This window comes from Phragmites australis, chromosome 6, assembly GCF_958298935.1.
Source record: "Phragmites australis chromosome 6, lpPhrAust1.1, whole genome shotgun sequence".
Classification (NCBI taxonomy): Eukaryota; Viridiplantae; Streptophyta; class Magnoliopsida; order Poales; family Poaceae; genus Phragmites; species Phragmites australis.
This window is the reverse complement of record NC_084926.1, coordinates 31215279-31228370: the sequence shown is the minus strand read 5'-3', so window position 1 is coordinate 31228370 and position 13092 is coordinate 31215279. Positions and strand designations below refer to the sequence as shown.

At 46.5% G+C, this 13092-nt stretch overlaps 1 protein-coding gene across 4 annotated transcripts; it reads right to left on the bottom strand.

The window, feature by feature from the left end:
• Window positions 1–8512: 8512 nt before the first annotated feature.
• Window positions 8513–11902, bottom strand: LOC133922221 (transcription factor bHLH144-like). 4 transcript variants are annotated; one of them, XM_062367445.1, is made up of 4 exons: window positions 11506–11902; window positions 11282–11406; window positions 10113–11196; window positions 8513–10018 (listed from the first exon to the last, which is right to left on the bottom strand). In XM_062367445.1, the coding sequence occupies exon 4, from the start codon at window positions 9862–9864 to the stop codon at window positions 9130–9132; it is 735 nt and encodes a 244-aa protein (XP_062223429.1). In that variant the 5' UTR covers window positions 9865–10018; window positions 10113–11196; window positions 11282–11406; window positions 11506–11902; the 3' UTR covers window positions 8513–9129. The 4 variants fall into 4 exon arrangements, with proteins under 4 accessions (XP_062223429.1, XP_062223431.1, XP_062223428.1 ...); XM_062367447.1 differs by having other exon boundaries at window positions 11019–11196; window positions 11506–11899; XM_062367444.1 differs by having other exon boundaries at window positions 11007–11196; window positions 11506–11898.
• Between the last annotated feature and the right edge of the window lie 1190 nt (window positions 11903–13092).

Genomic DNA, 13092 nt, shown 5'->3' with positions numbered 1-13092 from the left:
GTCAGAGTGCTTGGGGTAGAGCCAGCCTGGCATCTCAACTCAGGGATAGGGGGAGGCCTTGGTTGCTCGGGAGACGCTCGGCCTCCTAAAGAGCCCTTGGGCGGCCTGGAATGGAAAGAGATGAACCCCTAGCCAAGACACGAGCAAAACGAGCTCGAAGAAAAAAAGGGGTCTTACATGGTTTTTGTCCCGCGGTAACACCATCGGGACTGCGGGATTTGGAATTTTGGGGCCTTCGGCCTGGGCTCCGGCCGTCTCCTCTTCGGGGGTGGGCTCTGGCCCCCGGGCCATTGTGAAATGGTCCCAGCATCCGCCCCGAAACCTGCTCCCGAGGGCTGGCCAGTTCGGCCGCCGGCCGTCACGCCGCCAGCCGTCGGCCGAGGTTCTCAGCGCGGGGATGGTGGAGGTGATGGTGATGGAGAGGACGAGGATGGTAGGGCGATGGGCGACCGGGGACGCTTCCCCTTGTCGCCCCGGCTTGGCGATCTGCCATCATCGGCGGCAGCGTCCCGCCCTCCGTTGTCGTCTGCCTCAGGAATATGCAGTGTCCCGGGGTCTCGACGCCCCGTGCGATCCGTCGGCCCCTGGGCGTCAAATACCGGCATCGACTCCTGCAAAGCCGTCCGGCCCGAGTCTGAACGAAGCGCCAGTTTTTCGCCTGGCAGGACAGCCCGAGCGAGGTCTTCGACGCATGGCTTGTCATGATCCATGTACTTGTCCAATACATTCTGACTTTTTTTCATTTAAAAAATTGAGTAACATACACCAATCTCACCTATGTACTCAATGTAAAATGCTTTATCTAGCTTTGTTCTGTAACAATTGTGCATATTTCTTTTCAGTATATTTCTATAAGGTCTATATACTCCTTTATATACTTCTATTTAGTGTATATACTCCTTTTCTATATACTTCTCTTCTGTGTACACACTCCTTTTCGCTTCACTCCTATTTCTTGTATATACTCCTTCTCGATATACTTACATTTGTTACATATACTTCTTTTCGATATACTCACATTTGGTTAATATACTACTTTGTCATGAAGTTTTGTTCTTTAACAAATGTGCATACTCTTTTTCCATGAAGGTGAAGCTTCAAATATGGACATCACACCCATTGTGCATCATCCTGATAGTTTTGCTTTTTCATCGACCATCGAACCCCCTCCCCCCCCCCTCATTTTTATGATGAGTATCGAATCCCATACGCATTCAGTACATGTTTTAAAAATTGAAGGCATTTGATTTGTTTTGAAAACTTGTCCCACTTTCGTCACCATAATCTTAGGATCTGAGTAATTTTCTGGCACTTCAGCATTCTCATCAATCTCTTCTAGTACAACCCTAAACAATATAAGTGTAGAACTTTCGGGGTCAAACTCACCTGATCCCCTTCTCTAGTATTTCATTTATCTCAATGTAATTTTACATTTTAGTCCCTACAATAGTACATATTTACATGTATATACCAACACTCCCCCTCAAGATGGGCGATAGATATCTATCATCCCCATCTTGCTATAAGTTGCGACACATTCTTTAACTTCTAAGCCTTTTGTTAGACAGTCTGCTACTTGATCCCTTGAAGCTACATAACTTAGTTTAAGTGTTCCATCATCCAATCGTTCCTTGATGAAGAAGCAATCGATCTCCACATGCTTGGTTCTATCATATTGAACTGGATTATTTGCAATATTGACCACTGACTTATTATCACACCAAAGCTCTAAGGTGTCTTTCGATAGCTTCAGTTCGGATAATAAGTTTCTTATCCATAACATCTCACTTAGGCACATAGACATGGCTCGAGACACCACCGATTGCTTCTTGCTTCTGCATGACACCAGGTTTCCTCCAACAAAAGTACAATAACTAGAAGTTGACCTTCTATCGTCAAGACAACTAGCCTAGTCTGCATCACAAAAAGCTTTCACACTCAAGTGACCATTTCTCTTGAACCATAGTCCTTTACCAGGACTACTCTTCAAATATCGTAGGATTCTATAAACTGCATTCAAGTATTTACTTCTAGGATCATGCATATAGCAACTTACTACACTTACTGCATAAGTTATATCAAGCCTTGTATGACCTAAGTAAATCAATCGTCCTACAAGCCTTTGATACCTTTCTTTATCTACCAGATCTCCGGATCGCGCACTTAACTTGTGGTTTTGTTCTATGGGTGTAGCAGCAGAGCGCACCCAAGCATATCTATCTCATTTAGTAAATCCAGGACATACTTCCGTTGGGATAGAATAATTCCTCTAGGAGATCTTGCTATCTCAATACCCAGGAAATAACGGAGTTGGCTAGATCCTTGACTTTGAATTCTTTGCTTAGATTCTCCTTTAGTTGGGTCATCTCTAAAGTGTCATCACCAGTAATAATCATGCCATCCACATAAACAGCAAGAATAGTGACATACTTACCAAAGTGGCGATAAAACACAGTGTGATCTCCATTAGACTGTCTATATCCCATATTACACATTGCACGTCTGATTCAATCAAACCACGCTCTTGGCAATTACTTTAGACCATACATTCCTTCAATCTCAAGAATTTTCCCTTAGTTTGAATAGTAACAAATCCAGGTGGAATTTCCATATAAACTTCCTCATGGAGATGTCCGTGTAAAAATGCATTCTTAACATACAATTAGTACAATGGTCAATCGAAATTAGTTGCACAAGAGATATTCTTATCGTGCTCATCTTTGCAACTGGCACAAATGTCTCATCATAATCAATTCCATAAGTCTAGCTATACCCTTTTGCCACTAATCTTGCCTTATACCTCTCTATCTTACCCTCAGGGTTCTGTTTCACTGTGTAAACCTATATGCAACTTACTACCTTATTGCCCACAGGGAATGAGACAAGATCCCAAGTCTCATTCTTCTCAAGTGCTACCAGCTCCTCAAGCATGGCCTCCTTCCACCTTGGATTCTGTTTGGCTTCTTTCCAGTCTTTTGGAATTGTCACTAGTTGTAGTGATGCTAGAAAAGCTCGATAAGTAGGGGACAATGACTCATATGAGACATAGTTAGCTATGTCATTTTCATTTTTATCACTATTTGCATCCTCAAACCCATACCTTATTGGAGACTTTCTTGCAATACTCCTTATTCCCTTTCTTATGGCAATAGGCAAGTCAATGGAAAATTCAACCTCTTCTCTCCCTGTCTCCAACAACTGATCAACTTCATTATTAGTGACTCGAGATTGGTGTTGCTCCACTACTTGTGCTTGCCCCTTCTCCAACAGAAGAAAGTTGTATGGGATTCTTTCTCCTCCTTCTCGTGTACACTCATAGATTATACTCGGTATGTGATCTTATCCCCCTTTCCTCCTATATAGACTTGCTCACGGTAACTAGACACGAGATCAGGCCAGTCATAACTCCCTTTTCTTCTGATCGCTCCTCATCCTTAGCCCACAGGATTCCATCATAATTCTCCACATCAACATTGTACGTGTCAAGGGATTCAAGATCAGCAAATAATGAACTCAACTCCGTTTTTCCTCATAAAGAGGAATATATTCTCTAAAAGTCACATCCATGCTTACAAATATGCGACATTCAGATGGACTCTAACGCTTTTAACCTTTTTGCCCAGATGAGTAGCCCACAAGGATGCACTTGATGGCTTGAGGATCCAACTTTTCGACTAAAAGTTTGTGATCCCTAATGAAGCAAGTGAGCCCAAACACCTTTGATGGAATAATAAACTCATTTTTTTCAAATAGCATCTCATAGGGAGTCTTCATCCTAAGCACTCTTGATGACATGCGATTAATAAGATGAGTAGCAGTTATAACCATCTCACTCCACAAGAATTTAGGTACATTCATAGTATACATAAGTGAATAGGCTACCTCTAAGAGATATCGATTCTTTCTTTCTGCTACTCTATTTTGTGGGTGTGTATTAGGGCATGGAGTCTGATGTAAGATTCCTTCCTTAGAAAGGAAACTTCCAAACTCTTTGTTCGCATACTCAGTCCCATTATCAGTTCTAATAATTGGAACATGAGCATTCAAATGATTCTTCACACATGCACAAAAGTCCTTAAAGCATTCAAGTACCTCACTTTTATGTTTCATAAGGTATAGCCATGTCATGCGAGAGTAGCAATCAATAAAGGTGATAAAGTACTTCGCTCCACTAATGGATACTACAGGAGAAGTCCACACATCAGAATGGATTAATATAAATGGTGACACACTTTGCAATCCCCTACTCACGTAAGATATTCTTCTATGCTTTCCAAACTCGCATGCATCACATACCAATTTATGTTTATCCACCTTACACATTTCATCAGGAAATATCTTACTAACAATATCAAAAGATATGTGTCCCAGCCGATAATGTAAAAGCATTACCTTAATCTACTCCTCACTTGCAACGGGTGACAGAGCAAGACATATAGTTTCATCTCCTCCTCACTTGCAATGGCTAACAGAGCAAGACATATTGTTTCATCTATCTAGCTTCTATTAAGATACCCGAGTCCATTATGTCGAACTCTATTCCCAAGCCTTCTTCCCATCTTCCTTCCTGAATTAAATAATTTTCATGATCAAGGTAAACACGACAATCCATCTGATCAACCAATGAGCTTACTGAAACTAGATTTACTAGAAAAGATGGAACATATAGCACAAATGACAATGTAATAGATGGTGTGCATTGCACCACGCCCACACCTCTGATAAGTCGACATTTCCCATCAGCAGTCTAGATTGTCTCTCTATGAGAATATGAATATGGTGTATAAGATGTAAATTCATTCGACATACCCGTGACATGCCTGGATGCACCCGAGTCTAATATCCAATCTGAATTGAAAGCCATCAACCCTTGATCATCTGATTTTGAGTTCTTCTCATCATTTTTCAGCTTTCTTAATTTTGCTAACTTAGCAACTGGGGTCGTAACTAGGTTAGATATACCTTCCTCAGTTGTAGCAAGATTGGCTCTATAACTTCTTCCTCCACCACGGCTCACACCCCCTCTTCATCCACAAAAATTATAGCCCCTTCCTCTTCATGATTGAACTTGAAAGGTTGGCGACAATCACAACTCAAATAACCCTTCTCACCACAATTATAGCATGTCCTAGTCTCCTGGGATCCTGTCACCATAAAAGATGGACGAGGTGGAGGTGAAGCATTACCTTTCATTACCTTTAGTCTAGTCTCCTCTTGTGCTATAGCAGCTATAGCTTCCTCCAGGTTAGGAAGGTTTGATTGATGAAATATGGCAGCACGTCTTGCCTCAAATTCTAAGCCTAGACCTCTCAGGAACTGAAGAACTCTTTTTTTTCTCCATCCACTTCTTCACCCATGCCATACACTCAGGATGTGGCAACTCAATAGGATCATAGTGATCTAAATCGGCCCATAAATGCTTCAACTTAGCAACATACTCCATCAAAGATAGCTCCCCTGCTTCAGATGGTATATTCTATCATATGTTTCAGCTAGCAACATCATATTCCCGATACCTGAGTACATCTCTGAAAGAGCCTACCATATCCCAAAAATAGTCACAATAGTATCCACTGATGCAGCAATAGTTGGGGACATCGAGCTCAGCAGCCATGCAACCACCAACAAATTAGTGACATCCCAGGTTTTTCATTCATAACTTGATTTATCCTTGGGCCCAGTCGTCTCACCATTGACAAAGCCTTCAAGTTTCTTCGCTTTCAACAATAACATTGTCCTCCTATACCAGACCAAATAATTCTAGATGTCTTCTAGTTTAACATCATTTGACATCAATTCTAATTTCTTAACTGCATCTGTGTTGAGCACAATTTCCATGCTCGAGGATGTGATCTCATCCTTCTTCACAGCAAGCATTTCTACCAATTTTTCAAGCACCTGTTCAATTCTCTGATTTCCCTCCATTGATTCAGAAGCATAGCAAGCACCCAAGACTACCTTTGTTCCTCTCAGAAATCAATTTCAGAACAATAGTAGCTCTTTTGCCTTTTTCTTTCTTCTCAAATTAGAAAGGAAGTTGTCACCAACTTCAACTTCCCCTCAATCAGCACCTGCTCAACACCAAACTCTTCTCCACGCACAGTCGTGCACACACCTCCTAGCACCAGCACCAGCAGTTCACAAAAGCACACACGAGATAGCCAAGAGCACAGCAATACTCTTCCAAGAGCACACCACTCCCGGAAGCACACTACTCTCTCCTCATACTAGCCACTCACGTGCCTTCTCTGTCAAGAGCACCCACCTGCACTTGACCTCTGTTGGGCCTCCTCTCAGATCTGAGTACCCTGGAGCCTAAACACTCACGCAGCAAGTGCACGAGCTTGTCCCATATCTAAGTGAACTAGATCCTCACGAAACTCCTCCTCGCTTCTTCAACACCGAGTGCACACCACTCCGCTGCAACACCAGCCAGCGCCCTGCACAGCCGCTCTGGTTGCCGCTCCCTGTACTCACGCGTGGGCCTGCACGCCTTCACCACCTCGGCAACGAGCTCGCATGCTGCCTCACCGCAGTGCAACACCACCGCTGACCAACTCGGTAGTCGCACCGCCACCTACGAATCCGCCGCACCCGTAGCTCCTCTGATGTGAATTCCCCTACCTCATGTGCTTGCTACTTCAATCCTCTCACGAGTTCACCTCCAGGCAATTCAATCACGACCTCGTGCACATAAGCGCAGCCAATTGCCTCACACATCACCACATGACAGGTTCTGATACCATGTAGAACTTGCAGGGTCAAACTCACTTCATCCCTTTTTTCGATATTTCATTTATCTTATTATACTTTTATATTTTAGTCTCTACACTAATATATATTTACATGTGTATACCAATAATAAGAGAGACGAAATTCAGCCTTTAGCTCACTAACTATCCATCCTAATCATAGTACTCTTCGCATTTTTAATATTTTGTCTGCATACTATTCAGATCATGTACTTGCTACGCTTGACATACTACTACAGTTAGCAGCTCATACCTCTCAATTGGATGAGTCGTATCCAATATTTCTTTAGTGTTGTGTGTGTATGTGTGTGTGTGTATAATGTCTTTTTATAAATGGATGTAGAGAAATTATCCTTTCGTTATAGTCGGGAAAAATGTTAAAAAAAAACTCAAAACTTTCAAAAATATTCAAGGACTCTACATAAATATTTTTTAATTAAAATAGAATTTTTCTATTTTTAGCTCAGGATTAAACTTTGATCAATCAAAAATATACATGTTAAATTCAGAAAAAATGAAAGGGTTATTAGAAAAAATTCTTATAATTTTCAAGAATTAATATATAAAAATTAGCGATGTATAAGGAAAAGGAGGAGTCTGAGACATTTTTTACCTAATTAAACAATCTTGTGGCAAAGGAAAATTAATTTGGAGTGTCCCAGGGTAAACCCTAACATTTTAGGATGTCTTGCTGCCATTTTATCATAACTAATCGGTCTTAGGTTCAAAGCTTGAAGAGATTTGTATTTCAATTCTCTCCTCCGATCGTTGTGATGACGAGCGGCGTGTTTTCAGAAGAAAAAAAATGAAGTTGAACTCTAGCACGGGAGAAATCCACTAGTGTGTTTTGGTCTAAAAATAAAAATGAAAAATCCACTAGCATGTGTGTTCGTGAGAAGAAAAAGTGGTGGACTGAACACTGAAGTCAGAAGCTTTCTGTGTGGCCACTTGCTCTAGGCATCCACCACACTTTCTTTAGACGCATTAATGGCGCTTGCATATGTAGCCCCACAAAAATTACTAAAAGTATTCATGGACTGAGATAAAATGCTTGGACTTTCTAAAGCAGAATTCATTTGTTTGGGGTCCAAACAAGTGTGTGAAGGATAATTTACGAGGTGGCAATGGCTGCCGATCGAATCCTGCATGCCGGAGTTCACTCGATGGAGGGTCACATCCAAGCGTTCTGACTCGCTCGACCTAAAGCCACAATGTTTTGGTTGGTCCAGTCCAATACATGGCCTGATGGGGACACTGAAGTAGTAGTCAACTGCCAAGTGAAAAGCTTGGAGGGGTCAAAGATTGTGACAGTACTCAAAGCATGCAAAAAGGCTATCCACCACGGATGATCATTGGCCAGTGATTTTGTTGAAAGATCTTCAGTTAATCCCTGAACTCATCAACGAGCAAATGACACGGTCACACGGATCATCAAAACTCTTAGATTGTATGTGGTTAAGACCGAAGAGGGGGCCATGTTTCGTATAGTAGTATCACTAGAGACACCTTTAAGCATGCATCAAGTTGACATTGCCAAAGCAAGCAGGGGGCTATCGCTTGAGTCGCTCCGATCCCCTTTTTCCGTGTGGGATGCAAGCACTAGAACAAAAAGGGTGGGAGGATGCTAAGCAGAACCAAAAGCCAGCTCGGTAGTGCCACGCCCAACACGGGGCACAACACAACCATCATCATCGTCACCATCATAAGCAACACACATCGCAATCATGACAGTATAGTGTAACACTAGTAAGCCTTGCATGCATGCATATATGCGTGCGTGGACCATGGATGGATATATGGATCAAATGAAACAAGACAAACGCGGCAGCAACTGAAAAGCAAAGCAACGAAACCAGGCAGGGGCACAGGGGCATCGCATCACTCATCATCCATCCAGTCTCCTCCTGTCCTGCGGGGGCTTACAAGCAAAAGAGGAGGGGAGGGGGACCCAAGCACCACTAAGCCCCACGAGGCAGGATAGGAGCAGCAGAGGAATGGAAGAGGGGAAGCGATCAAGCAGCCAAACATGCATGCATGCGTTGCTCCCCTTCGATCTCCTGCCATGCCCTGCGCTGCCTTGCGCCCACTTGATTCCGACCGGCCATTTCATCATCTCTCTCCACTACAACCAAAGCGAATCAATAGCTAGTAGTACAACCTTGAGTCTCTGCCAATTGCCTCCTTCTGTCTCTGTGCCCCATGCTCTCATCATGGACGGAGAGCATAAAGCCCGTGGCCAAAAGTAGAGTGCACTAAAAGAGTTCAGCCAGATCATAGCGCTGCGGAAAGAGCACTAACTAAGCTGCTATTGCTGCCTCGTGCCGATGCCATCGATTCGGATTGCATTGCCGATGTCAGTACGTACGTACTCGATCAGCTAGCTGTCGGAGCCGCGCACGCCGAGCTTCTTGGCCTCCACCTTGAGCGACTTGAGGTACCGGACGGCCTCGTCCAGCACGGCCGGCGTGTCCATCTGGTTGCCGCCGGGGATGATGCCCTTGAGCGTCCGCATCATCTTCTTCATCCGGTCCTTCTTGGGCCTCGGCTTGCCGCCGCCGCCGCCGTAGCTGGACGAGCACGTGGAGTCCGGGGAGGTCCCGTCCCGGTAGCCCGGGGTGCGGCCCGTACTCACCACATCGTCCTCGTCGCCGTCCTCCGAGCTCAGCAGCGCGTCGATCTCGTCCGTGTCCTCCTTCTGCCGCACCGAGCAGCTGTCGTCGTAGTCGTTGTTGTCCCTGTACGCGCCCTTCCCGACGTCATGCGCGTCGCCCCCGCCGCCGTAACAGGCGGACGAACCCCCGAGCTTGTGCGCCAGGGAGGGGTGGAACATGACCCGGCTCTTGGTGCACGTCTGGTCGAAGATGACGTAGTTCTTGGGGCACGTCTCCGACGGCTGCAACTCGAGCCCGTTCAGCGGCGCCGGGAAGTCGTGCGCCCTCCGCCCGGCGACGAGCGGGTCCTCGTATGTCGGGGCCGCCGACGGGTAGCCGTTGGAGCAGTACCCGCCCGCGGAGCTGTACCCGCCGGCATCGTAGCCGTAGCCACCGTAACCGTAGCCATACCCCTGCGGCGGGGAGTCCCTGCCGCCGTAGTATCCGTGGCCTCCCTGCATCACGCCTTGTTGTCTTCCGACTCTTGGCACGACCTGTCTTGCTTAAGAAACTCCAACCCTCTGTTTCCTTCTGAAGCTGTCTGAAGAAGGGAGGGTTTTGCAATGGCCAACCTACCTACGTCACAGGCTTGAGGAGATGACGGAAGTACTCGGCCTGCACATTACAACCGAAAGGAAAACGCATAATACACATATTCAGACAACGGTAGCAATAGGGATTGGAAACAAAACAAAGAGGAGCAACGCACAACACTTATTAGAACAGGCAACAATGGCGATGCAAACTCAAGTGCAATTCCACTGTGCCATCCTTGTACAAGCCAAGCAATTGGTAGTTCGGTACCAGTTTTGGCCTACCACACAACACAACACGAGCAGGGGGGTGGGTATGTATGCCCGGAGACAACTGCACGCAGAGAGCTAACGGTTTTTGCGAGGGAGGAAAAAGGGGACAAGCAAGCACGAGAGGCCAAAAGCAAGCTGCAAATCCTGCAATGCATACATCACAGCAGTGCCCCTACTGCTGCTGCAATATTTAAAGGTTCCAACCCAATCACACGAAAAGACTAGGAGTAGCAGGCTAGCAGCACCGGGGCACAAGCAGAAAGACCAAAAGTGCCTACGGCGAAGCATAGGATTTTTCGGAAAAGAAGGCATGCCGAGATTTGGAACGCGTGCAGCCGGCGCACTCGCTCACCTACGCGCGTGAATCGAAAGATCATTGCATGCATATCGTACGACCTACTCCACTCCGTGTCCAGGAATGGGCGGCACAAGACGGAAAATCTGGATTATTCAAAGACTAGGTAGCGTGCAAACTAGATGCGCAAAGGATCAGGGTACAAGATGACTTATTCATTAAGATCATTAGTGGAAATACTGGGAGTTAAGTCAGCTCTATCACAGGGCATGGCTGATACTGATAGTAACACAAGCACGGCTGCACAATATGATGTTATTTTCAAGATGGTAACCACCGCCACTATTCTATGATGAAACATGCATTTGGCTGACTCAGAACCCAATATCATTGAGACACAGGAAATGATTCACAGCACGAACCAGGGAGGCTGTCAGCTAGAGATTAGTAGTAGTACAAAACGAATGTAACGAGAAGAGGAAGAGGAGCAGAGAGGCAATACATGATCAAGCACCTAGCAAACCCTGCTCTGCGTGTGGTAGTACGCGATGGCACCACTTCTCATCACCGTGTCAGCGCACGCCTTGCTGCTCCTGCACCTCCCGTTGGGCACAACGCACATTCTCAGGCGCGCGCGCCCCCGGTGAGCCCCTCCCGTCCAAGTCCGGCTTGATCAGCGTGGCAGAGCTCACCTGCGAAGAATGCCACATGGGATGGCAGTTTAGTACGGAGTACTGTCGTAACCGGTTCTCAAATGGATTTCGTCGAGAAACGGACATGCATCCCGCTGCTGCTGCTGCTACAGTGCTACTCACACGATGACACGGAAGAAGACGACCAGCCGGACGTGGAAGCCCGCCCACGGCATCCTGCCTGCTCCTCTGTTTCACTCCTCGCCTCCTCTGAAATTCATCAGACAGGTGCAAGAGTAAGCAAGGAGCACGCCCTTAAGATCGACCAATTCAGTGATCAGCAAACAAACAGAGGGCGAGAAGCACTACCTGCGATCTATCTATCTGGCTCTCCAAGTGTATATGCAAGATCTAGTTTGGTTATGAAATGAAGCAAACACAGAGAGGCAGAAGAGCTGAATGGAAAATGGGACTAGAAAACGAGACGTTGAGCTGCTGTGCAAGTGCAATGGCGAGGAGGAGCAAGGGGCAGAGGAGTTTATAAAGGACGGGTTTTTTTACCGGTCTTCTTTTCGCCAGCTTCACCGTGGCCGTCTTTGATTTTTATTCCCCCTTTCGCTTCTTTTGAGTAGATACAGGTGCAGATACAGAGCGAGGGAATCGAAGGTGATGAGGAGGGCAGAGGAGAGGAATTAATGAGGGGAGACTGGAGGCGGAGCGTGGCTGCGTGGGCACTCGATTGGGGTGGTGGGTGCGCGTGCCTCGTGCCCCCGCCCACTGCTCCGGAAAGCCTCGGCAACCCAGCTCAGCCTCGCCCTCTCTGCAGCCTGCTCGTTCGCTTCGTCTTTACCCGGTGCCCAATGGATAGACCGCTCAGTGGCTCGACCCGTCCGTCCGTCCGTCCGTGCACGCCTGCATGCTTGGCTGGCTCTACTCCGTGGATGGTGGTGGAGCTGGAGGTGGGTGGCCGGCGAGCGTGCGTGCGTGCTTCCGTGCGCCAGCGGCTCCGACGCCACAACCGTGTGCATCACCACCGCAAGTGTCGTGCCTGCGCCACTGTCACCAACGAGACGAATAGGACAAGTGGGGAATCCGATCCTCAGATGCCGAGTAGACCTAATCGCTGCTAGCCTCATCAGTGGACTAGTGTGAGGCCGGGCCAGTCACCGAAAAGGCACCGCACTCGATCTCTGTTGCTCCAGCGGAAAAAGCCCCACAACTAGAATCGACCTTACACCGGAGCCTCGAGTGACTAGCCTGTTGTGCAGTGCAGCAAAGATACTGTGTTACCGGTGCACGTGAAGCTGATGTGCTCAAGTCATCTGCACCGTTTACACCCCAATCATGTGAAAAGATATGATTTTATTTACTTGTCACCAATTTTTTACTATAGCAATTTTAATTTTGTATTTTTTTTAAAAAAAAATTATAGATATTTAAAAATTTTGTATTATTAGATTCACCGTGAAATGCACTTCATTAATATTATATACTTTTAAGTATTTATAATCTTTTTATAAAATCAAAAATGCTACAGTAAAAACTGGTGATAAATAAATGAAAAGGAGGTACTACAAAAATTCTGAATCCTTGTATGCCATTGATCCATGCATTGCCTTCAGATTGAAGGGCTAAGAAGGTTGCAGAAGAGCCAGAAAGGGCTATGTAGCTTCAAGGGTCAGGCAGTCAGGCTGAAAGGCTGTGCGTGCCGCCGCGGCCGTCGGATCAGCCTCGTGGACAGCGGTGAGGCGGCCGGGCCGAGTCGGGCTCCGCTGGGCAGCCGTCTGATCCGGCGCGCGCGCGCCGAAGCGCACAATCCACTGCGCCCCGACTCTGTCGGAAGTGGGAACAGAGCCGCCCTTGTCTCCCACGCTAGCTAGCCTATTCTCTCTGCTGCTGCTCTGCCCCTGCCCATGTAGGCTGCTGACCGGTGGGACCTGGCAGGAACATACTACT

Bases quoted from the DNA above. Each gene is read 5' to 3' on its own strand.
- LOC133922221 (XM_062367445.1), bottom strand. From the start codon at position 9,864: ATGCAGGGAGGCCACGGATACTACGGCGGCAGGGACTCCCCGCCGCAG.